Source organism: Miniopterus schreibersii, assembly GCF_964146895.1.
Source record: "Miniopterus schreibersii genome assembly, chromosome: 20".
Lineage (NCBI taxonomy): Eukaryota > Metazoa > Chordata > Mammalia > Chiroptera > Miniopteridae > Miniopterus > Miniopterus schreibersii.
This window is the reverse complement of record NC_138122.1, coordinates 15,963,223-15,989,797: the sequence shown is the minus strand read 5'-3', so window position 1 is coordinate 15,989,797 and position 26,575 is coordinate 15,963,223. Positions and strand designations below refer to the sequence as shown.

Below are 26,575 nucleotides of genomic sequence, written 5' to 3'. Positions count from 1 at the left end.
AGCTTCTGGGACTGCCTGCAAAGTGGGGAGAGGAAGGGAGTGGAAGGGAACTGCTCCATACTCTGGGAACGGTTTCCTGCTGCTGTGAGACAAGGGTCTCCTTAAGGAAGCCTCTTAGTCTGGGCAGGTTTTGACAAAGGGATGTAGTATGGCCCAGAGTCACAGGTCCTTTAAGCTCCCCTCAGGGTGAAGCTCAGCCGAACCAGCTCCTACATCATCACAGCCCTGTCATACTTGGCCTGCTCCAGGAGAGCCCAGGAACACCTTCAGTCCACTAAGGTTCTCAAAGAGGCCATGCCCTCACTCAGGCTCAGGGCTGGGGAGTGAAATCCAGGAGTTCAGTTAGCCTTTCCCGTTCTGGCCTCTGGAATCCTCCTCAGCACAGAGGTAATCTCTACCTGCCTGCCTTAGGAAAAGGCAATGGTGGGGATCAGTAAGGATAAAGCAAAAGAAAGTGCTCCAGTAAACAGAAAGCCTAAGGGATTATCATTCTCTGAGGCAATGCCTTGGGAAAGGAGGCCTGTGTGGCTGTTGAGTAAGGCCACACCCTGCTTGCTGAATTCATACTGCTTGAGCAGAGCCCTAGAAGGAAAGACAGCATTCTAGCCACAGGGCTGGGCCCCCCTCCTGGGGACTCAGGATAAGTCCAGGAATAGTGCTGGGTCTGGACACACTTCATGAAACAGGTATTGTCCTTCCTGTGCCATGACTTTCTCACCACAGGGAGAGCCCAAGCCTGCACAGCCAGGCAGGCAAACCTCCCAGGGCCAGTGTGGCCACAACTGAGGTGGCAGGTGTACAGCAGAGGGCTAGGGCCTCTGGGTAGGGGCAGGGGAGTGAAGCCTCCTATAGTGGGCCCTGCTAGGCAAGGATAGCCCTCAGCCTCTAACCACAGTGTTAGGGAGGCAAAGGGGAAGAGGAAGTGGTGCTGGTTCCTCTGCTGAGAGTAGCTCCCCAAGGCACCCCTCTGGAATCCCCATTTGCAAGGGAGGCTGTGGCAAGAAGGTCAGAGTCACTAGTAACCACAACAGACAGTGGAGAGGGAGCTGAAGCTCGGGGTAGGAGTCCGAGGGGTGAGGAGGCAGGGAAACAGACCCCAGAGTCAGACTGGAGGCAGTTGAGGAACAGCTGCCTTAAAAATATGTTTGTTTGTTTTTTAAAGAGAAAGAAAGACATTCTAATAAGCAAAAAACGAGTCCCCTAAAGCCCACATAGAACAGCAAGAAAAGAGCCCAGGCCTAGTTGCACTTCTCTTCCCATGGGCACAGGGCTTTACAGTCACCACCTCATAGAAGCCTGGCAACAGGATTGTCATTCCCACTTGATGAGTGAAACTGAGGCTGTAAGGATGAAGTGACTCACCCAAAGTTACACAGCTAGCCAGGGACATGAAGAGAGGACGGCAGTGGGGCTGGGCCCAAGCCCATACCTGACCTTTGATCCTGAGCTTTCTGCTAGGCCCTGCAGCTAGCTGTGCCAGCCTGGACCACACCACTGTATCTGCTGATGACAGCGAGCCAGTGGGTTCACTCTCTGCACTAGGAACTTGTACAGAGAGACCCCAGCTGTGTGGCTCTGAGCAGGCCTCCACTAGGCCAGGGAGTAAGTAGACCCTGCTGAGGGGGTCAAGAGCATCAACACATACTCATAAGAGTGGTGGGCAAGGACATTCCTACCAGGCAATAGAGTTGATGCCTAAAGATAGGCTGACTAGACAAGGCCCACTCATGTTTTCGTTTTTATACGACTATTAAACTGTGAGATTGCTTTTCTTTCTTTTTGCTTTAGCCAGGAGGCAATAGGAGACTCATCAAATTAATCTAGGGAGTAAGGAAGTTCCCTTATTGTGGTGATAAAGAGCATAGGCACTAAAATTACTAGATACCTTGGTTCAAATTTTGATTCTGCAGGTCATTTCTATAAAGTGGAGATGCCACTACTACCAATCTCACTGGGTTGTTATAAGGGTTATCCAAGTCAAGTGTCCAGCACATGGCAAATGTTCTAGACATTTATTATTATAAAGTCCTCCCCATAGGTAAGCAGCAGTAAGGACTTCCCCAGGAGGGGGTGGAGGAAAGCTACCCATAGAAGCTTTAAGCTAAGAGCAGCTTTGAAGTTTGACTACAGGACAAAATTTGCATGAGTCTGAAGTCATGTGGGAGGACCAAGTGAAGGCTGGGCCCTGCTCTCCAAACAGCTTCTGCTCCCATTACAGAGCTGGTAGATGGGGCACACCTAAGGCAAATGGCAGTTGGAGACGCCCCTGCTCCTCTAAGCTGAAATAGTTTCTCCCTCTTCCTCTTCCTCCACAGGCTACCAACTCCCAGCCCAAGGCCCAAGGCTAGGCCCCTCACCTTTTTGTGCTTCTTGGCCATCCACTTGTCCCAGTTGTTGAGCATGTCCAGCCACTTGGACTCTCTCTGCCTCAGCACCTCCAGGGGGACTTCCTCCAGCCTGTGGAGCAGAGGGCAGGGCCCATCAGAGGTGCCAAGAGAAGCAAAGGCCTTGGCTTAGGCCCTAGCCGCCAGTCTGGTCAGTCCTCTTTCTTCCCCCTGCCCTCCATTCCAGCCATTCCCTTTGGGGCTGCTAACTCATGAATGCCCTAACACAGATGAGAGGAAACTCTGCCCCCTCCCTGAAAAGCATAGTCCAGAGAGACATCAGGTTCAAGTGCCTATTCCCTCAATGTGTCAAGGGGCCAAGGGTCACAATGTCTTTCTGAGGCAGAGGCCTGAGTGCCTGCATTTGTGCACCAAAGCAAAACATTCCTGTCCTGGATTTGTCTTGATACATAAGCCTCTTCAGAGGGCCTAAGTACAAAGTGCAGAGTTGGATGAAAAAACTAGTCAAACAAGTACAGAAATAACATACTCACCTCTTCACTCCAGCAAAACTAGTTACTCATAGTTTCCCCAATTACACCCTGGCCCTTTCCCACCTTTCAAATTTTGCTCGTGCCAGTCCCTTTGCTGGAACGCTCTCCAACTTGTCTCTACCAATCAAAATTCTACACACACATCAAAGCCCCAACAAATACCACCTGTATTTGTACATCTACTAACTGAGCAGCTATCACAACTGTGTCAGCATTGTTCTAGGGCCAGCGCCTCTGGGCAGGCTGTGGGGAAGCACTCCTGTGACCAGAACAAAGTCCTGGACCTCATGGCGTTAACATTCTACTAGCACTGAGTGCTCTCTAGAGCTGCTGGGGGAAACACCTTAGCATAGAGACACACCCCAGGCAGGTAGACAGGCACAAAAGCAGCTGAGGCAGGCTGGGGCAGGAATCCCTGGCTTTGCCTGAGGGTACTTCAAGTGAGTGGGCTTCTTCTAAGGAGTGAGTCCCCAGGAATTCATGAGTTCACCTAACTTTGAGGGGAAATGAGAAGGAGGAGACTAGCATTTGTAGGCTGGGTATTTATAGATGTTTTACTATTTAGCCTACAGAGCAATATCAGTAAAACAACAACAAAATGTATATGTGCACCTCTATATGCACTCTCTCTTCTTAAAGTTATTTTTAAAATAGATGATTATAGATCTTTTAAATTTCTTTTTTGTGCTGCTTCTTATTTTTTCCATTTAAAAAAGATATCCAGACAGGGTATCTTGCTCAGAGTCAAACAGTAAATCAGCGGAAAAACCCAGACTCAAATCCAAGTCTAATCCTAGCCAAGAGCCTACACTCAGTCCTGCCTGACCTCCCACTAAAGGCATTGAGGCGACTGGGAGGAGGCTCTCAGGAACAGGACATGGTGAGGCTAGAGCTTGGCCCAGACCTCAATTCTGATTCTCTCTCTGACGGAAGGAAATGCTCTGCTGTGACTTTTACTGGTTGGAAGAGCAGAGGGAGGGGCCCTGGCAGAGCGGAGGCCTCAGAGACACAAAAGGGCAGGTCTTCTTTTTCAGTGCAGTTTTTCTGGGGAACTGCACAAGCCTGAGAATAGCCTCAGAGCCGAACAGCTGAGGAGAGACAACAGCCTAAGGCAAACCTGGTGCCTCTAGAAACACTGACACTGGTCATCCCAGTCTTGAACTTCTGACACTCTCACTACCTAGAGGCAAAACCAAGGCATGAGGACACTCCCGTTCCCTCCTTGAGAGATGAAAAGCAGAGACCACACCTTTAGATCAGGTCGGGCAACCCCTAAACACCCAGGGAGCGGAAACCAAAGAACCATGCATCACAAGCCATCCTGCCTTCCACCACCTACAAAACACTCGATTATACAAGTCAGGGGATGAGCCTTCTAGTTAACTAAATAAAAGGGAGTGCCCATACTGAGTCAATAGGAAGTTTTGGCAGTCATGGATGTGGATCATGTCTGATCAAATCCCCCCATTTAGCAGATGAGAAAACTAAGGCTCATAGAGGGCAAGGCTTTCACCTGAGATTACCAGTTTTCAAAGAATTCCCCTGTAATACATGCCCATTTGACACCTCAACCTTTGGGTCTGTCTGTCTTTGTTGCTAAGATCTGATTGCAGGGCCTCAGAGATACCCATTCTCCCAAATGCAGATACACAGGGGAACACATTCAAGTTCAGTGTTTTTTCTTTTTTAACTGATGCCAGATAACAGCTTTGGCTGTTTCGAAGCCCAAACATCAGACCTCAAACCGGAATTTCAATTGGGTACAAAACAAACAACCATATTTCCTGGATTCTAAGATACACCGTTGATTTGGCAAGACCTCCTCAGAAATATACCAAAAAAATCCACCACTACTTTAAATGTACATGTCAACTGAAAGATTTTATTTTGATTTTTAAAACTTTAAATTAGATAATTTTTGAGGAAATATGGTCATTTGAATGGCTTCTCCTCCATCAGCAGAGTTGAAATGGTGAGAAATGGTGAGAAAGAAGATACTGAAAGTCTAGTTGTACCTAGTGCTCAGCACACCACATGCTTTCTAACCGCAGACAGACTTCTCTTTATGCACAGGATGTACCCTGAAGAGTTGTAGGCTATCCATTTATTAAAAATCAGAAGATTCACGTATCCTTTAGTCTAGTCAGTTAGGACCTCAGAAAGCATCTGATCAAACTGGTGTCTAATATAGGAATCCTTTCTACAACAGGCAAGTCCCTTGCCCTCTCTGAGCCTCAGTTTCCCTATATGATTGGATGGCTTGCATTGTGAATTGACCCTCAAAGGATCTCCAGAAAGGAGCCATAGATGAAGTTGAGGTCAGGCTGCCCCTACTAACAACATGATGAGATATAGGCCCTGAGGTGGCTTCCTCCTGGTAGTGGGAAGAGAGCATGAACCTATTTCTAGTGACAGGGAAGATGACCATGTGACCAGTTTAAGGAATCAAATGGCCCATGGGGGGATGCTTCAGGTCTGAGGGCTTCACTCACCTTTCAGAAAACCCCCCTTTCCTTAAGGTGGCCTGAGGGGGTCTCTGCAATCAAAAGAACTTAAGGAGAACAGTCTCTAGCAGCCCAGCCTCTGCTGGAATACCTCCAGATATGGGGCGTTATCTCCAGGTGAAGCCACCCTATTGCTGAAGTTTTTTACTGTTAAAACTTTCTGCCTCATGTAATTCCAAAATTTTCCTGGTACCTTCTTCCTATAATCTCAACACCCCCTTCTAAGGCTGTACAATTCTCATACCAGGAACATACTCTGCTTATTTATCCCTTGACACTCACTCATCTCTACCTGGAATGCCCTTTTTTCTCCCCTCTCCAAGTCACCATAACCCTTTCAGAGCCCAATATAAAACCACCACTTCAATGATAACAGCAGCAACAGTAGCTGTCATTTGTACATCATTTACTATTTACCAATTTCTTTCTAAATGGTTTACATATATTATCTCATGTACATTTCATTAAAAACCTACCATAATATCATTTTACAGAAGTAGAATCCAAGACTTAGTGAGGTTAAGTGCCTCATTCAAGGCCATGTAGCAGTGACAGAACTGAAACTAAAACCCAGGCCTGCCTGACTCCACAGTCCATGCTTCTGACCCTTGCACTACACCCCTCTGTCTCTACAGGTCAAGCCCTCAGCCTCCACACCTACCTAGATCTCATTAACTGTCTTCCAACCTGAAGACTTTCATCCTGATTTAAGAACACTATTTCTCAAAGTTTTTAAACTGAGACCTACAGTAAGAAATACATTTTATACTGAGATTATATATATATACACACACATATATAACCGAAATAGATTTTATGAAACAATTTACTCTTACATGTACTAATGCACTCAGATATTTCAGTTCAATTTTATACTATTCTATGATATTTCTTTGTTTTCAATGCTGATTGCAATCCCCAAAACTGATTTTATCACTAATTCATTAAATCAAGACATGAAGTCTAAAATGAGCAAGTCATTCCAACCTGCTCATATTGTTCTGCACTGTCCCTCCCTAACTGGACTGGGTCTTGAACTTCTGTAACTCCCAGTATGTACCTCACAGGTATTCAACAGGTACCTGCCTGGTTTTTGCCATGACATCATGATTTTCATCTGCACTGCATTCAGGGCTATAAGCCACTGCTGCCTATAGTAATTTTATTTGTGTTCCTAATAGCCCAGTAAGGTGGATCCCTCATAGATTAATTACTATTTCCATTTGGCCTATGAAAAACTTGACCCATTCAGAAAGGTTGTATGACTTGGGCAAAGTCACAAAGCTAATAAATGGCAGGACCAGGGCTTCCCCTCTGCCACAGTGACTTGTGTTCTGCTTCTGGCTCCCTTGGGAAGGCTGTGGGGAAATCAGGCCGTTCTAAAGATGCTGCCGTAGAGCTCTATCTCTGGCCCCCAAACCCCTAGAGACAGTCTAACCCTCTCCTCCTGTGTTCTGACTGCCTCAGTGAGTAGCCTGCCCACTAGCAATGCTCAATGAGGCTGATAATGCTGAATGAATGCAGCCTGCAAGCAGAACCTCAGTTGGAGACAGCAAGCCTGGGCAATGTGCCATTTGCCAGCCACCCTCTCCCAAGGGAGAGTGGCACAGAGGAGACAAAGGTAGGCTGCCTGGAAGCCCATGATCCCAGATTCTGTTGGGCTCTTGGGCTGAGCTAGGCTTAGGTATGCTGTGCTACGCCACAGCCCAAGGTGGCAGTGGCATACCACTGACTCCATATGCTCTGTAAGCAACCAGTTCCCATGCCTTCTCCCCAAACCCAGAGGCTGGGGTCTTCCAAGAGCTCAGAGGGACAAGACTGTTTCCCAAGGCTACTGAGACTGCAGGTTGGGGTTCTCGCTCCCCTTGTCTTTCCAGCTGTCTGCTTTCTGCCCGGGCATATCTCATCCTCTCTGGTTGGCAGGCTCAGTCAGGTTGGTCCCTGTGCCCATGACCTCTTTATGTGACAGTGGAAGATGAACCTTGGTCCCAAGGAACCAATTAAGCTACTCTTCCAAGCTTTACTCTCCAAATCAGCCCAAAGGAAGAGAAAAACAGCTCCAGCAGAAAGCCCAAGGTCACAGGCCAAAGGATTGATTCTCCTCATCTCAACCACTGGGGAGGCCAGCTGGGGTGTGGGGGAGAGTGAACAGAGTGGGGACTTTGAAGCCTACCAACCTAGGTTTCCATTACAGATCCTCCACTTGAGAGACCATGGGCAAAATACTTGCCCTCCTTAAGTCTCAACTTCATTTTTAAGTGGGACCATAACACACACCTCACAGTTTTATAGGACTATAATGAAGAATAAATATATAAGGGACCAGCCTAATGGGTGGCCAGAAAATGGTATTTGCAGTTTACCTCACACATTCACATCTGTTTTCTCATCTGACTGATCCATATACCACAGCCACATACACATGCAGCAGGGCAGGATTATCCCCATTTTAAACAAAAGCAATTGAGGCCCCAAGAGATTAAAATATTTACTTAATGACACAGACTGTAACTCCTGGCTTCTGATCCCAGCTCTTCAACTTTATAGCTGTATTAAAGTGGCAGACAGCTCCACTCTCTAAGCCTCCGGCTCCCCATCTATACTATGGAGGCAATGTTACCTTCTCATAGGGCAGTGGTAAGAGCTGTAAGAGCTGACACATTTCCAGCACTGGCCATGTACTAGCTCTGCCAAGCACTACATAGGCACACAGTTCCCCAAGGAAGTAGCTTTTATTATCTCCATTTAATAGACAAGAAAACTAAAGCTCAGCATGGTTGAGTAATCTGCCCAAGGTTACACAACCTAGAAGTGGAAGCTGCCACTTGAGCACTAAACTATCTAATAAAGAGAAAGTACCCACATGTAACACTGCCTCAATACCTGTCACATTCTCTTTCCTCTTCTTCCTCACCCAATAAAGAACCACTTCCCTTTGTGCTGAGAAGAGCAGAAGTGAGCAACATGGAAATGTGGAAAACTGAGAGAGAATATGGCTAATCACAGATCCAGGGAACACAGAGATCCCTTCTCCTACCAGGAGCTGGAAAAAGAAGTGAGGGTAAATAAAAAGCTGACCTACTTTGCACACTGGGCAACAACTTCTGGAGTTCATTAACCTAAGAGGTGGTAATGACTGAAAGTATAAATAGCTTTTATGCTATCATAATAACCGATGACAGGAAACTGGAATGCAAAAGAGGGTGCGTTGGTGGTGTGCAAATGGCCAACAGTCGGGCTGAGAGGACTGTGAGATCACCCAGTGAGCCCCCTCCCCAGATAGCCAGGGAGGCCTGTAGCCCAGAGGATAAGTGATCTGCCCAAGGCCACACTGTGAGTCAGTGTGGAAAAGGAAGACAGTCTATAGCAGCCTGGTGCTCCCTCCTGCGGTCTGGCAGCCCCTGACTTGGAGGCAGGGCAGTGTCCAGGCTCCCTGTCTGGACGAGAGAGAGTCTGGCTTGCTTCACTCCCCTCTACTCCCAATGCAAAGGTAGTTCTGGGCCTGCCTCCCTTTCCCATACGGAATTCCCTCGCTTTGCTCCTTCTAGCCCTGGGTCAGTGCACAATGGTAAACAGGTTCTCTCCACCCTTCACTGGCTTCAGTGCCTTGGGCCTCTGCCCAGCTCTCCACTCTGCTCAGCTTCAACCCCACCCCACCCCAACCCTGAGATTCAGATGGAAGAAATGGTTCCTTTAGGCACCAGCCTTGCTGGATCAAAAAAAGCAAGGACTCTCCCTTCCCCTACTCCCACTCAGCTAGGGAAAGGCACTGACCAAAGCAGAAACCCCAGGACAACTCTGACAACTATAGAAAGGTATGGAGACTATTTTAAACTTAAGACATCCCTTCCCCAAACCCCTACCCCTACCAGGAAGAATAATGCTTGAAATTCCCCATCTGGCAGCTGGGTCCTCAGATCACAATGTCACTATGGGCATCTGCAGCCACCCTGACTCACGTAAGGCCCCCTTATGCATACTTACCAAATTGCTAGATCTTATTGATATATCTTACCAAATTAGACCTGACACACTACTTACATAAGGTCCTTCTTCTTCCCAGACTCCTTTAAGGTCCCCTACTGCGTTCCTTATCTAACAGAAATCTCAGGCTACTCCTATTCCCTCTAAACATCCCTTTTTCCCCCAGTCCTATCTCTAGGTAGCCCTCTCTCTGAGCTGCCTTCCCTTACCTCTACCCCCACTCTTATTCAGTCCCACTCATCTTCTGAGGCCTCATTCAGGACTTCCTCTCATCTTTACAAAGCCTTTCCTAACTACTCCAAAACACAATCAGCACTTCATTATATTCCACACACATCTCTCTAGGAGCTGTGTTCCAGGCCCTGAATCTACAAAAATGAAAAAATACATTCCCTGCCCTTGAGGAAGTCAATCTGGCAGAGGAGACAGATGGGTGAGTAAATAAATAGGACACATACAAGTGCTATCACAGAAGCATGTAGAACGTGCTAGGAGACTGCAAGAAGCCCCCAGGGTGGGAGCACCGTTAAGGGAAAGCCTTAAAGGGGACCTGACTTTTGAGATGGTCCTTGAAGGATTATAGGATGTACCCAGGTTGAGAAAGGGGAAAGGGCATCCCAGGTGGAAGACACAGTATGAGCAAACACAAGTTAACAGAAAAGGACCAGGCTTGTTTGTGGAATGTGAGCAGTCCAGTAAATCAGGCAAGGCTTCTCCACCCAACTGTCCACTCTGCTGAGGCAGCATTCCACAAAGTTGTCCCTGGAGGGCAGGGGCTCTGCCTGTCTCATTCTCTGCAGTGTGACCTGGGCCTAGAACAGAGCCTGGTACCTAGCTGGTCTTGTGTTGACAGATTTGTTAGCTTTGTGACCTCGGGCTCTCTGAATTTGTTTTCTCCTCAGGGAGATAGGAATACTGTCCTCTACCCTAAGATCAGGTGGGTAGAGCACAGGCAGTGCTTGATAAGAGCACTCTCTCTCTGGCTGGATACCAGCTCTGGATCTTCTTTGAAGCTCAGCACAGGGGTGAGCACAGATGTGCTTGATTATGGCCTTTTACAACATTATAATTCTAATATTCAATTAACATAACTGAATGTCTGTTATAACACTTACCAGGCGCTTGTTATGCAGTGGGCATGATACTCAACACTTAATTTACATTGTTTCATTTAATCCTGACAAGCCCATGAGACAGGTCCTCTAATTATCATTCCTTCTGCAGATGAAGAAACTCAACTCCAGAACTCAGTGCTGTCCAATAAGCTAAGTGCACACAAGCTCTGCACCAAGGGAGCTTGGAGCTTAGTGGATTCAAAGCCATAAACTGTGTGATGCCTGACAACTCATTTGGCCTTTTGGAGCTTGGTGTCTGCCTCAGTAAAATAGGGATCACAAGATAAGTACATCTCACAAAATTAAATGAGGTGGTGTCAGTGAAAACCTGGTTCACCAGGCAGGTTCTTATGTGAAACAGCATTACCATGTGACTATACTGGGAGGATGGAAGGGGTCACTCAGAAGCAGGACAGGAAGGTCAGGATGAAAGTCTACAAAAAACACAGGAGGGTGGTGGTAATTATGAAACAAACTCTGACTCCTTCACAAGTAACTGCCACTACCAAGGAGGGCATAGGACCCAGGCAGCCTTATGGCTGCATGCTTTGAGTGACTCTTTCAGGAGACCTACCTCTGTTCTCACTTCTGCTTTATTATCTTCACAGGCCAAAGAGAAGAAAGATCAGGGCCTTCAGAGTCAGGGTCATCTAAAAACTCTGTTGCAAATGACTCAATGAGGAACTAATGGGGGGATTCCCAACCTGCCTTGGCAGGCCAGAAAGCTCCAGACCACAAGCTGAGTAGTACCGGCTCCTGCCTTACCCCCAAAGCCCAAGGATGGGTGGGCAGCAGAGCACATGAGGCGATCTGGATCTTCACACCCATGCTGCCTTGTTTTCTCACCATTATGCCAAAGGCCTGAAGTGAACCTCAGAGTATAATTCACATTCAAATGTATCATGGATCCCTTACTGTGTGGCAAACACTATGCTTTACCAACATTGCCTCTTCTCCCAATACCACCACTTGGCCTGTAATACAGACTCAGAGAGGGCACATGGCAAGAAAGTGACAGAGCCAGGACTTGAAGCCAGGTCTGCTGGTGTCTTTAACCCAGGCTCTCCCACACCCAAATTTAGGTTCTTTTTTTGTGAAACCAAGACAGAGAGGGAAGGGAAAGAAGGAGCATCCTCTAAAAGTGGCTGGCTGGGAAGGATCACTTTTGGACACACAGAGTCCAGAGCCCAGAGTGCACTGAGAAGGAACAAGAGATCTACGCACTATGTTCTTAGGCCCCCTCATTACTCACCTGTTTCTGCCTTGTCTTGGGGTATATGGGAGTGGCTGTGTGTGAAGAACTGGGACAGGAAGTGTGCCACCCACTATAATAACGAAACAAAAAACCAACTTAAGAAGCCTTCTAAGAGAAGAGTAGATAATTGGGCTGAGCTAAAGTCTTAAGGCAGGGACAGGGAGGAGGAAGAGAAGCCACAGGCTTTGGTAAAATGAAAAATTGGAAAGGAGGCGTCCTTGGTTCCAGGCCCTGTTCCATCACTTGCTCAGCCTTGGTTTCCTTGTCTACAAACAGGGTAAAAGAAAACTTACCCTACTGATTTCCCATTGCTCCTGTAAGGATTACTGCAAGGCAATGGGAATGAAAGCACTTTGCAGACCAAAGAGCTAGACAAATCAAAGCATCCTTTGATTTGATTACACTCCCAAAAATATGAGGGGCACTTGTCCTATACACAAAGGGAGATCCTTTCACAAGAGGAACAGCGCATGCCATGCCGGAAGCATCGGATTCTGTAGGCTGTGCTGTGACAACTCCTCATGTTTGTGGTACGTCGTAAGAAAACTTCTCAAAAACTTTTCTTATATTCCAAGGTCAGTTTCAGAATGTTAGAAGCAGATGAACTCTTCAACATCATTCCACTAAAAATGCCTTAGTTTATATCTAGGGGAAACTGAAGCTAGAAAGCTTAAGCAATTTTCTCAAGGTCACATAGCAAGCAAGGAACACAGTGACTCGAGGTGAGGTCAAGCCAGCCCTCAGCTATTATCTGCTTCCCCTTGATCAGCTAATCCTGTGCCCAAACCCCAAACCTATCCCCAATAGCTGCACATTGCCCTAAGGTAGGTTTTCCATGCCCTCAGACCTTACTCCTCTCTCCTTGCAACCTTCCTTGCCATCCAATATGTTTATTGGGCAGAGACCACAAAAGTTCAGTACCATTCACCCCACCCCCTCCCAACCAGGCCAGCTAACTCGCTCTCCTACTGGAGAGAGACAAAGAACCCCTTGATGTGCCCTGGGCATGTCAGCCATGCCAGGCACCTTGGGGAGTCCAGGGCTGTAACAAAGCAGACAACAGCAGCTCGCTGTCTACTACAGAGGAAGGTCACAGTCGCCCTTCCCTCCCTGTGGCCAGATGGCCCCAGGATGGGTTCTGTGAGAGTCCAGGGCCACTTCAGCCTGTCCCAAGTCTTCCCAACTCCCCATCAGTCCACACAGTCAGTCAGGCACCAAGCTCTACTGATTTGCTGCCTCTTCATCCTCATAGCTCCGGACCTCTTCCATGCCTCTTCACAGCTCTTTTGGTCTGTCCCAAACTCTCCCAACTAGACTCAATACCATCTTCCACGTCAGCACCAGACTGACCTTGATGAAACACAAGAAGGGCTCAGTCTGATATTCAAAGCTAGGCATGGTCTGCCCAACCTACCTTCCTAGCCTTCCCTTGCTTCACATGATCCTCCTGCTTCCTGCTCTTGTCACCTCTGCATATCACATTTCTCAAACAGCTGGCTTTTGGGGCACTTAGTACATGATTCCCTTCCATCCAATGGAATATCCTCCCTTGCTCCTGAGCCCTGGATCAAATGCCACTTTTTTCTGGGCTCCTATAGGTGGAGCTGGCTGCTTTTTCCTCTATATCCCCAGAGCAACCACATACCTCAATTACAGTCTTTATTGCCCAACATTATAATGATTTGTATGTGGTTCATTTTCCAACAAGTCTGTAAACTCCTTGAGGGCAACAAGATCTTGTTCAGTTCTGTATCACAGGGGCTGGCAGAGTAGGTGCTCAATAGATATTTTGTAAATAAGTCCACTGCTAAGATGGATAAATTAGCAAAAGTAACCTTGGCTTTCTCTCCCAGGCTCCTGAGTATGCTATTTCCCTACCTGAAGAACAATGAAGAGCTAAACTGTGACAGCCTCTGAGGAGCTGACAGCGTATAGAATGGAGTATGGTGTAGTGAGACAAAGAAGGGAAAGAGAAAGATGAAATAGAGAAAGCTAAAGTTGGCAGCTGCCCTGAAATCCTGGATAGGGGGCTTCTAAGCAGGTGAAGCATCAGGAGTGTTGGTTTGCCAGTGGAGCAGCCAGGAGAGTTTTCTCCTAGGGAGGGTACCTGGGCTCAGGATAGTAGCAGATTTGCCAGGGGCAGACAAATCAACTAAAGGAGGCCTCCTCTCCCCTCAGGTGTGGTGCCTATAGGATAAGGAAAGTCATCAGCCAGGGCAATGGTAATGGATCGATGATGGCAGGGTTTTTCTCTGGTGGGCAATGCACCCTAGCCCAGAGGCTCAATTGGCTTGGAGTAAGGAAGAGTACAGGCAGTGACATATAGCTGGAGTAGCAATGGGCTGAGTCAGAAGATCTGGAATCTCTCCCTAATCTGGCCCCATTGTTTACTAACTGTGAGGCTTCTTCAGGCTTGGGTTCCTCACCTGTACACAAAGCATAATCCCTCCCATACCTACACAGAAACACTTCTTCCAAAAGGTGCAAGCTGCACATCAAAGTCAGATGGCCATTATGCACTAGTTTGGTATCAAGAGCTATGCAGTGTGGTCTCTGGCTATGGGAGGGTTAGACCAAGGCTAATCTGGACATGCTTCTAGGGCCTCCCCAAGAATCTTCTTTCACCAGGTCTTTTCTGACTTAGCTGTCCATGGATTTTCACTGTATTGAGACCTGCCTTGCCCTCCACACTGGGATGGGGAGGTAGACAGGTTCCTGCTAACTCCTGCTCTGGGTGTGGAGGCCTCAGGGACTGGCAAGCACCTGGCACCCTGCCTGCTGACATCTTCGCAAAGCTTAGTCACTGGATTCAACACTGAGAAACAGGTTCTAGTCCCAGTTCTGCCATTTACTAGCTGGCAAACCTCTGGCACTTTCTTCTCCGATCTTCAGAATGTTCATCTATAGAATGGGGATAATCACACCTTTCAAAGGAAAGTGAGGGTTCACTGTCGGTTAGGGTTGACTCCTGCCCAAAGGGGATGGACCTCACTGACACTTATCAAAGCCAGAGACAGAAAATGAAAAGACAAGACCACTAGCTACTCCAGTCTTTAAGAGGGGGAGGAACATTCACTGGGTACCTGCTATGAGCCAGGCTCTTTTCAAACATCAACTCATTTAAACTTCACCCTGCAAAGTCAGTATTATTATAACCATTTCAGTAAGAAACAGGCTCAGAAAAGTGAAGCAACATGTCCAAGGTCACATAGCCAGCCAGGCTGCAGAGCTTGTGTGAGGAAGGAGCACAGAGCACCTTCTTCCCCCCACCTTAGTGTAAACAGATTGGGTGGCTGGACTAGAGCCAGGCCTCACTGACCCTCTGGAGGTCCTGTTTCAGACACAGATGCTAGGAGGACAAAACATCAAGCAGGTCCCACCACCTTATCTCTTTCCCACAGCTTAGGATTTCCTAACAGGCGGACACACAGGCACCTTCCCAGGGCAGCAGCTGGTGCGCTGGCCCCCTCCTTCACCAAGTCAAGTCTTGTCTGAGGCTCTAGAACACCCACAAGGCCACCAAACCGGATTTTCCTTTGAAGCTGGAGGATGAGAAGGAGGAGAGAAAATGGAGGGCCTGTGGTCTAGAGTCACAGACCAGGGCTCACATGTGCAGCTGCCTCCTCCCAGATGGGCCACCCAGGGATCACTCTATTGCCAACTCCATGCTCTCTTGGGAACTGTAATAGTTCAAGAAAATAGGATGCTCTGAGCTTATAGACTGGAGAGGGTGGTGGGAAGGCAGGGAGGCAGGCTCTGGCCTGCCAGGAGGGCCCTGGCCATACCTCAACAAAAGCTGGCACAGAACAAACTATAAGGATGCCAATTAAGCCAATTCTATGATTTACAAAGTCATAGGGCTGCCATAATTGGCTAGGAGTAGTAGAGGGCCCAGGGGACAGGAGAACTAAATCAACAGGAGACAATACTACTGTTCCAGATGTTCCTCCCTGGGCCCAACTCAGATCCTTCTCTCCCCTAACAGGAAGCCAACACCCATGGGATCCCAGAGAACATAGATCCCCACCTCATCTGGCCTGTTGCACTGAGCAGACTGGAGCTGGGTGGGAAGCTCCAGCCTCAGGAGGCCAGTCTGGCAATCACAAAGAAAAATAAGGGGGAAGTCAGGGAACCATCTCTCAGGCTATCTCCCTCAAGCAAGACCAGCTATCTGTATCTTTCTTTCCCTTCCTGACTACCTCTATGCTACAAAATGGACACCCTCCCCTCCCCTCCCAAAAAACAGGTCTGCTCTTCCTACCCCCAAAGTCATAGGAATGGTAACATTACTCCTCCTACCCTTCCCTGCTGAGGACACTTTCTCCCCCTCTGGTCCTTCCTGGGCTTCAACAACAAGCTCAGTTCCCAGCCAAGCCAAAAGAACTAACGCTGCCAGTACCCCTGTCTGTGTCCATGCCATCCACGGACCCTTCACTGGCTGGCTGCTTTCTTCCCTTTCCCCACTTACTGGCTACTGCTCAAGAGTGGGTGGTGACCATCTCAGTCCCACCAAAGGTTCCCTGCAGAGTAGGCTCAAAAGACAGACAAGGTGAAGTAGAAAAGACCGAGGGCTAGGAATCAGGAGTTCTGGGTTCAATTCCTGATGTTGCTCCTAATAGACCGAAGAGATAAGGCTAATAATCACTTCTCTCAGGCCTCAGTTTATCAATCTGTATGATGACAGCCATCTCTAAGGTCACTTCCAGCTTTCTGACTTGAAATGTCTGTCAGTAACTGTCATTCAGTAAATAAAATATTAACTGCGCATTTACTCTGCTGTAGGCCTGAGAAAAGGTGAGTAAGTCTGCTTTAGGTGCCAGACCTAAAGCTGATCAGTCTAATGAGCTGGTAATGACCACCCAGTCCTACACTGCGGAGGGAGTCAAAAGTGCTGAGCTGAGCCAGGGAAGGGAAGGATAGGTAGGTTCCTACTATGAACCTTATGTTCTACCTGCCTGGCACCTGATTTTCTTCTAGGACCATAGGCCATATAAATGGATGGTGAAGGCAGTGGAAACTGTCCTGAGCTGGGAGTCAAAAACCCTGGGTTCAAGTCCTGGTTCTGCTACTAATATGCTGTGTGTTCTTAAGCAAGTTATTCTCCTCTCTGGGCCTCAGTTTCCTTATCTGTATAATGGTTAAACTGATCAATCTTAAGATCCCTTCCAGCTCAAACAGTCTATGATTTTAAGATCAACTCATGCTAAGCACCTAATAGTCACCTGAGCAGGGTAGCCTCTGACCTCCTTTTTTCCCCATTCCTCCAGCCCCCAACAACTGCCAAAACTAACCGTTTTGAGACAACCTTTGGCCTGGGATGGCTAAAATGGACCTTTAATCTGGAGCCAGAGTCCCTGTCATCTCTACTGCAGCCATCAGTGCTAATGTTTCACTTCTCTGGGATAGCACATGGACTCCTAGCTCTCAACCACGAGACTGGGTTCAGGGCGGTCACCCTGAAACTTCCCATAACTTCCCCTCTTATGGCTGTGGGCAGGGACTTACTTTTGGTTTTTCTGGAACCACAATATAAACAAAGCAGGGAACATCAAAGCTTTCAGACACCAGAGATTTTAGGTTGACCAACAGGGTTTAGAAAGTGAGGTAGGCAGAGAGAGAGGGACCTGGGATCCCACCTCAGCCCCAGACCTACAGACACCAGTGATGCAGAGGGTGTCTGCAAAGCACAGGGTTTGTGGTTGGAGGGTGGGGAAGACAGATGTCTGACAGCCTGGTTGGGGACTACAGCCAAAGGGAGGTGCTCCCACTGGGGCCTCTCTCCGTCCACAAATACCAGAGGTACACCCTCATTTTTCTCAATTTTCAGACTCTTAGAAGGAAAAGAAAGAAAACTAACATTTTCTGGGCCACTATTTGTGCCAGGTACTGTGCTAAGCACCTTCACATAGCTGATCTCATTTAATCCCCACAGTAATCTTGGGAGTAGGTGTTATTGTTGCCCTTTACAGAAAATAAACAAGCTCAGAGATTCAGGATTTTGCCCAAGGTCACACAGCCAAGAAGTGTGAGTTCTTCCTAAGTCTGGTCTTTTTCCACTATATCACACTGCTTTGTACCCCAAGATCTGGTTAACCTCCTGATAAACATGCAGTAGGAATTCATATCTCCCAGAATTCGCCAGCAAATCTAAGCTCTTCCTTCCAAGAACCCACAAATACAACTGGAAACTCCTTTCCCACGTCTCAAGACCCCATCCCTCCCAGAGCCCTGGTCCCTGGTGACTGCCCCTCAATTCAAAAATATACCTTAAATTCCCTTTGGGTTCTCACAAGCTAATCCTTAGGAGACTGTGACAAAGCGTCAAAACAGGATGAGAGAACAGGGGTGCTCTCTGAGTTCTAGACTGAAGTAGGCTTAGCATGGTGTGGGCAAATGGGGAGAGGTTGGAGGAAACAGAGCTAGTGGGTAAGAGAGAACTCTCCTTAGGGGAGGGACCTACATTTCTCCAAAGGAGGAGGCCTGGTGACTAGGAAGCTTTGAGTCTGGGGAAAATCCCGGAAGTGACCTTGATGGGGCTGCTTGTGTGGGGTGGAGTTCTTACACTTCCAGAAGATGTACGAGAGGCTGCAGGAGCCTTAGGTAGTCACAACTGGTCAGAGAAGGGGAGGAAGGACCCTTTGGAGTAGGGTCATGGCACTCAGCAGTGCTGTAGGCCCCCACAGGTGATTTAAGGGGCTATCTCTGTGGAAGGGGAGGCATATCACAAGGGAGGCTTGTCAGTTCTGTGCAGAACACTGGTCTCATGTGACAGGGCAGCTGGGATGGGAGGGGGTTCTAGAGTCCATCTCTCCTAAGAGGACCACCAGCCTACACATACAGTCTCTCTGAGGACTAGGCTCTGTGGGTTCTATGGGGCAGAGTGCGGCTGCCCAGTTTACCCAACTTGGAAGGAAGGTGGTGCTCCATTGCCTCACATTTCTCTGCCTGACAGCTGGGTGCCTGGGTGCTCTGAGGGTAGGGGATTGGATCCTGCTGTCGCCCGGCCTGCAACCCTTCCCCCACTCTGTGTTTTAAGAGGAGGTGCACATTTCCATAGCATACACAGAAACAGCAGACAGTCTGTCCTGGAGGTGAGGCACTGTCACCCTGTGGGTACTGGAAGAGGTGATTGTCTGCCTACCTGTTGCCAGTGACAGGAAGAAATCTGCCTCTGAGGGGGAAGGGGAGCACACTGGGACCCTTCTATGAGGGGAAGGGACTGTCTGTACCATAGCTGACCAATGTGAGTCCATCCAGAGGTCTTTGTTTCTGTTCTGGAATGACATGGGGACAGGACAGTCTGTCCCTAAGATGTCCCCCTGGTGAGGGGGTAGTGAGGTGGTGAGACAAGGGCGTCTGTGGGTCTTGGGGGGGGGGGGGGGGTAAGAATAGAAAATATCTGTTGAGGGAGGGACAGCCATCTGTGAGCCTGTCAGGGGGTGGAAAAGTCAATCAACCCTAAGGCCCGGTGGCAGCAGTAATGTTGGGACAAGTGTCTGTCCTGAATTTAGGAGGAGGGCAGTGTTGGACCTTCCTGGGCGGCGAGGGGGGAGGCAGAGGGGGGAGGTGGGATTAGCCTGTGGGTCAATCGGTCAGAAGTAGTCTCAAGGGTGAGAGGCAGGTCAGACTGCCGAGGATGATGGGGGTGGGGCAGGGGGCAAAAGGGTTCGGTAGTTCCTGGTTGGGAGGGAGATAATCCGCTCTGTGCTAAGGGCGCTCGGTCCGCGTCAACCAGCCCCCCCGAACCACGGGTCCCGCGCTGGGCCCCGGCCCCGCGCCCCCGGCGCTACTCACGCGCCCTCGGCAGCCTGCGAGCCCACGATGAAGCCGAACTTGTCGATGCGGCGCTCAGCAAAGCCGTTGGCCTCTGAGTCGGAGCCGAGAGAGCTGAGCTCGTCGGTGGCTGCCGCGTCCGGGCCCGGGGCCAGGCTCTCCCGGGTCCCCGACAGGGTTCCCCCAGCCGCGGGCGAGCGCGGCCCGTTCTCTCCAGGGCTCTTCGCCATCACGGCCGCGCCCGCCGCCTCAGCCTCAGCGGACACCTCAGCCGCCTCAGCCGCCTCAGCCGCCCAGCCACAGCCGACGACAACGACGCCCCGCCCACGCGCCGCACCCATTGGCCGCGGCAAGGCCGGGGGCGGGGCCCTAGGTCCGTCGGAGCTCTACCTCCCCCCACGCCCAATGGGGGACACGGACCCCAGGGCCCGCCCACCTCCCCTAGGATGGCGCCAACCGGCCCGACGTGAGGAGGCGGGGCAACCGTACCCGGAGCCCTCCCCCTCCGGGCTGCCAATCAAGAGAGCTCACCTGAAAGCGCTCCTCAGGCCTTTTCCGGTTGGCCTGAGCCAGGTCCGGCACCTGTAAAGCCGCGCAGGCAGGGGCGGGGGGCGTCAGCTGAGGATTCGGCATCTTCCTCCTGACGCCGGGCTCCTCGCGAGACCCCAAGGACGTAGGTGAGGATTATTTTATCTATTCACTTATGAGGAGCTCTGAGGAGATTCAGGATGGGTTCGGGTACTAGCCCAAGAACATAGAAGTTCGACAGCCCCTTCCCCGTGCTCACTGCTTCTGGGGCTTTAAGTGAGGTCCTGGGAGATCTATTAAGAATTATAACCAGGGGAACGTCTGCAGTTGTGTCAACAATAAAAAATTTAGCCCGGCCGAAGTGGCTCAGTGGTTGAGCATCGACCTAGGATCCAGAAGATGGGGGTTCGATTCCCAGTCAGGGCACATGCCCGGGTTGCAGGCTAGATCCCCAGTAGGGGGCATTCAGGAGGCAGCTGAGTGACTCTCATCATTGATGTTTCTTTCTCTCCCTCTCCCTTCTTCTCTCTGAAATCAATAAAGATATATTTAGTTAATAAATAAATACATAAATAAATAATTTAAATAAAAAAGAATAATCAGCGTTTATTGAGCCATGCACTGCCCCACTCTCTTGTAATCTTTTACCCCCCAACAGCTTTGAGATATAATCAACATACTGTAAAAATAGCCTGTTTAAAGTGTGTATGTAATTCAATGGCTTTAAGCCTATAGAATTGTGCAACCATCACCACAATCTAATTTTAAAACATTTTTATCACTCCAAAAAGAAATTCCTATCCATTAGCAGTCACTCCCCAACCTTCCTCCCCCAGTCCCTGGCAAGCACTGATTTGCTTTCTGTCTTTATAGATTTGCCTTTTCTGGACATTTCATATAAATGGAATCATATAATATGTGGCCTTTGTGTGTCTGGCTTATTTCATTTAGCATATAGTGTTTTCAAGTTTCATTCACGTTGTAGCATATACCACTCCTTTATTCCTTTTTATGGCTGAGTAATATTCCATCATATGGATAGACCACATTTTGTTTATCCATTTGTCAGTGATGGTCATTTGGGTTGTTTCTACTTTGGGGCTATTTTGAATAATGATGCTATGAACATTGAGGTATAAAATTTTGTGGAAAAATATTTTTGTTTCTCTTGGCTAAATCCTAAAAGTGGGAATTTCTGGGTCACATGGTAACTCTATTTAAGCATTTTGAGGAACTGGCAGTCTGTTTTCCAAATTGGTCATACCATCTCTTATAATCTTTTAGCAACAAGGTAGATACTATTATTAGTCCCATTTTACAGCTAAGAAAAATGAGGTGCGGGGAAGTGAAGTCAGCTGCCTAGGGTCCCAGAACTAGCTTGTGACAGAGCTAGGATTTGAACCTAGCTCTTACCAACTGCTTATATTGGGAGGCATGAGCCAATTGTATCTACACAGAGTTAGCTCCCAGCAGCCTACTTCTGACCCCAGGGATTGTCAATACTTGGAGTCATAATGATAACTCCTCACTTAAGTCCAGTACCATGTTGTCATCTGACACTACTGTAGAGCTGTTAGGGAGACAAGCCCAGAGACAGGAAGGGACTGAAAGAGCCAGACCTGAGCTGCAGGGCCTGGGACAGGCTGGCTGCTAAGGGACCCAAAATGAGCCCCAAGAGGTGGGTCTTAAGACTTCAGTGATTTCACCAGTCATTTCCTTCATGCCATGTGGCCCAGACATTCTTGAAGACTTTGCTGTACAGTCTTCACATTCCATAGGCTTCTGGTTTTCCATAAACAGGGTAAAAGCAGACATGTGAGTGGGCACAGGCTATTTTAGTCTTAAGTTCTCAGTCTGGGAGGATGTTCCTCCTCTCCAGTGGCTCCAGAGTGGTGGGCTCTTAGTCCCAGTTCCCAAGAGGGGCCGAGTGGGCCTCACATCGGGATGTAGGCCTATCCCAAGAAAGGGAGAGAGGAGCCAGATACACCTGAAACAGATTTCATATGAAGCCCCCTGCCTGGCAAAGTATCTACAATCCTTTGACTCCATAATTCTGGTCTCCTAGGGTCATATCCCAAACATTCAGTTCTGTAAAGGCTCATGTACAATGATGTTCACCTCAAGGGTATTTGGGGTGGGGTGGGGGTAGGTTAGAGGGACCCAGGTGTCCATCTTTGAGAGACTGGATAGATGTTTCTCAAGTAAAGGCCCTTATGCCCCAGTTTATAATTTTCTTACTTATGCCCCAGTTTATAATTTTCTTACATAAGACCACCCAGGATTCAAGTCTCTGCTCTGTCACTGTATGACTTGAGTAAATCACTTCTCTTTCAGCCCATTTCCTCATCTACAAAACTGAAATATTGAAAAAAAACATCTCCTTGGAAAAGTTGTTCTGAGACTTCAGTGTGATAGTATGTGCTAAGCATCTGGAGACACCCAGTAAATGGAAGCCAGGAGTGGTGGCATTTGTAGTTTGCACTAATTCATTATTGTCTGTGTGTTTCCCATCACAGCCTGTGGCTGCAGCAGAGAAGTTTACCTAATTTAACCAATGGTATATGGCTTGGGAGTCTTTGTTCCATGACTGCTTTCTCCATAACTGGATGTTCTTGTGCAAAATTGTTTAACTTCTCAGAAACTGTTTCCTCTTCTGAAAAACAGGAATGTCAATAATTACTTGGTGAAGTCAGTGAGCTATGTCACTGAAGCCTCCAGCACTTAGTAGACACTCAATAAATGTTAGGTTTCTTTACTTCAAACTCCAGAGCTCTTGAACTTATTTGATATTACTCTAGTGAACAAAAGAGATGGAAGTCCTGGCTCAACAGAGTTTATATTCTGGGGAAGGAAGGAGAACATGAACAAGCATAGAACATTTGTCAGGTAGTGTGAAAAGGGAAAAAAAGGCAGGGTGAGGTATAGAGAATGCTGGGGGCAGAGGTGGGGCTTGTGGAGGAAGGTGGAAATGAGGCACCCTCTCTGTCGGGACCTGGGAGAATAGTGTGAAGGAAGTAGGGCAGCAAGTGCAAAGCCCTTGAAAGAGAAGCAGGCTCAGATGGTGTGGTTACACTATAGTAAGAAAGCAGGAGTGAATGAATGAATGATCCCAAGGAATGGTCTGCAAAATCATGTGGTTCACTGGGGTACAAAATGAGAGGCCTTTGGCAATGCTGTGAAACATCCTGATGGACTGGCTGCTATAGGGGTTATTTTGAGGATGAGATGCTTGACCTGGGCTACAGGAATATATTGATAACCTGGAGTCTCATCCTACTGTGGTCATTCCTGAAAGTTTAGCCCCTGGGCAGTTCCATCTTGATATGTGGAGCTTGCATATACTCAGGATATCGGTCAGATATCCAGATGTGATAGCTTTATTTGTAATGACAGCAGTGGTTCAGAAGGTGGTCGGCTGGGACCCAATAGCCTATGATGAGTAGGCAAACTGTAAAGCTTCTTTATCCCTACACTGAGAATAACAATTAAGAATCTTTTCGTCCAAGTGGCAGAGAACCCAACTCAAATGGGCTTAACTCAAAACTGCCTTTAGTGGGTGCCATACCTTCGAAAAATTCAAAGGTAAGTAAGTTTCAGGAGCAGTTTGAACCAGAGGTTGTCACCAAGGCTATCAGCCTCATTTTCTTTTTTTCTCCTTTTTGTTCTTCCTGTGGTCGCTTCACCCTCAAGCTAGAGCCCCTCATGGCAGCAGCTTTCAGCTCACATCTGTCTTCCACACATCCACACAATGAATGACTCTTCTGATAGCTTCTGCTCAACAGTGAGGAGGCTGCATTCTTTTATGTATTATCTGTTTATATACACGTGCTTATCCTTAATCTAATCACAACATCTCTGGGGTTGGGAGCACTAACTGGCTTAATTGAATTCAGCTTAGAACAATAGTGCCTTCTTTAATGATATAAGGAATAGGAATTTATCTCGTCTTGCTTCATGGATTATATGGCTCAGGGGTACCTAGAATTACTCACTTTTTAAATAGAACAATGTAGGATGGTTAAGAGCAAACCCCTAAATCAGATGGTTAATAATATTAACCTCAAGATCTTACATTTTACTTTTATTTATAAAAAGGAAACAAAAGCCCGGCCAGGCATGGCTCAGTGGTTGAGCATTGACCTAGGATCCAGGAGATCCTGGTTCGATTCCCGGTCAGCGCACATGCCTGGGTTTCAGGCTTGATCCCCAGTCAGGGACCTGCAGGAGGCAGCTGGTCAATGACGACCTTCTCATCATTGATGTTTCTGTCTCTCTCTCCCTCTCCCTTCCTCTCTCTGAAATCAATAAAGATATATAAAAAAATACATTAAAAAAATTAAAAGTAAACAAAATCTTATCTACTCGTATGTATACTCTTAAACATGAACTATATTGTACTTTTTTTGGTTTTTTGAATTTTGAATTACAGGGATAAATGAAATATTACATATAAGGATTGCTATAATTATAGTACACTATATATTTCAAGTATATATCCTAACATAACTTTTATATATATATTCTCTAATGCAATACTATAATTTTATTTTTTTAGATATACCCTTGTTGATTTCAGAGAGGAGGGGAGAGGGAGAGATGGAAACATCAATGATGAGAGAGTCATTGATCAGCTGCCTCCTGCACGCCCCCCACTGGGGATCAAGCACAAAACCCAGGCATGTGCCCTGACAGGGAATCAAACTGGGATCTCCCGGATTGTAGGTGATGCTCAACTGCTGAGCTGGCCAGGTACTATAATTTAAAAAAGTGAAATGGGTCTAATCACTTCGGGCTACATGACAAGTGTTCATTTTGAGCAGCTGGCGCAATTGAAAGTGAAATTTCTTAACGTCTACTACTCATGGAGCCCTCTTTGAGCAAGTCTTTAAAATTATGGTGACTGCCAGCCGGGTGTGGCTCAGCGGTGGAGCATCGACCTGGGATCCAGGCGATCAGGGTTCGATTCCCGGTCAGGGCACATGCCCAGGCTTCGGGCTTGATCAATGACTCTCTCATCATTGATGCTTCTCTCTCTCCCTCTCCTTTCCTCTCTCTGAAGTCAATAAAGATATATTTTAAAAAATAATAATAAAAAAAATAAAATTACGGTGACTTAAGAAAGCACCAAGTTGTTCCTAGTTTTCCCAGCAGTGCCACACCAAGAACATTTGTCCCCAATTCACAGTCCAGTCTGGTGAAGCAGTGAGGGCAGTGTGGTCACCAGGAATGGAAGAGCTGCTTTGGCCTTTCAGAGCCCTCACCGGCTACTTGACCTTGGATCTACCTCATCCAAACAACGGGGCAGATAATCCACAGAGGTTGGCGATCAGAACAGAAAGCTGTGCAAGCAAGGAGCTGCCTACATGCTACAGTCCCTAAACAAGAAATACAGAGTGCTGGGCCGCATGCTGGGCCTGTAGCCTGACAGTTACAAGGCTGCCTTGTGGTCAATGGGCCTTCTGCAGCTGAGCCAGGACAGATGTTCATTCAGGAGCTCTGAGCAGCTCAGTTTGGACCCGAGAGGGTGGCTCAAAGGTCCCATTCACTCACATTCCACCCAGCAGCATTCCTGGCCTTGTTATAGCAGGACTGCTGGATCTGCCAATCTGTGGAGGAGTGTGCCCTATCCATCTCCAGAGCCAATCCCAGGAAGAAAGGAGAGCTTGGCGGGTGGTACTCCTCTAAGTCTTCTGATCCCTTCCCTCTTGGAATGAGACCCAGATGGTGTTCAGGGAGATTTTTGCTGTTGGCCACGGAGAAGCAACTAGGAGTGGGCTCATTTTAAGCACCCAAACCACGGAGCCCACTTCAGAAAGCCAAATTTTAGCCTGGGCCCCTGGAGAAAACTTTCAGCAACCAGGCAGGAGGCAAATGTCAAAAAGGGTGAGGAATAATATCCCATAGACCAAGTTAAAAACGTGGTCCAGCAGTTTGTAATGGGAGTCATACAACTGGCACTGTGGAAGGGCCACCTGAGCCTTAGGTCTGGAGCTGGGAGCTCTGAGCTTGGTGGGGGGTGGGGTAAGGTAGGGTGGTGACTGAAGTACTCGTTCTACTACACTGGGAACGGCCTCACCTCTCTGATGCCTGGAGATGACCTCATGGGGCAGCCAGGAGGAATGGAGGGACTGCAAAGAAAAGGCTTTGGGAACTCTTGGGGAAAACACAAGTGAGATGTTCAGAATGAAATCAGCTTTAGATCTGAAACCAGGAATGGTTATCAACAGGCTTTCACCTTCCTCCCTCTGAACACCTACAGCAGCATCTACCTCCCTGTGATTGCACAATTCCAAAAATAACAGCCTGTGTCTCACCCTTATTAGGGGGCAAGGACTGTGACAAGTGTTTTATACACATTTTCTTTTCATCTTCACTGTGCCACTGTGGGTATATGACTTACCCTCTCTGTGCCTCAGTTTACTCAAGGGTAAAAACAGGAACACCCAGTAGGCAGAGATTCGGAACACAAGGATTCAACATGCCATTGCTGACTTTATAGATTGACAGGTCCAAGTCCCAAGAAATGCAGGTAGTCTCA

General features: G+C 47.9%; 1 protein-coding gene across 2 annotated transcripts in view; it reads right to left on the bottom strand.

Annotated features, from left to right (window-relative positions):
• The window catches only part of TBC1D10A (TBC1 domain family member 10A), a 28,031-nt gene extending 8,180 nt beyond the window's left edge, over nucleotides 1-19,851 (bottom strand). The window contains exons 1-2 of one of the 2 annotated variants that reach the window (XM_081123306.1): nucleotides 19,531-19,851; nucleotides 2,358-2,457 (exon numbers count right to left, since the gene is read on the bottom strand). In XM_081123306.1, the coding sequence (XP_080979432.1) occupies nucleotides 2,358-2,457; nucleotides 19,531-19,850 (420 nt within the window). In that variant the 5' untranslated portion in view covers nucleotide 19,851. The remainder of the gene's footprint in view (nucleotides 1-2,357; nucleotides 2,458-19,530) is intronic. The other variant, XM_081123307.1, reaches the window with a different exon arrangement.
• Nucleotides 19,852-26,575: the final 6,724 nt, after the last annotated feature.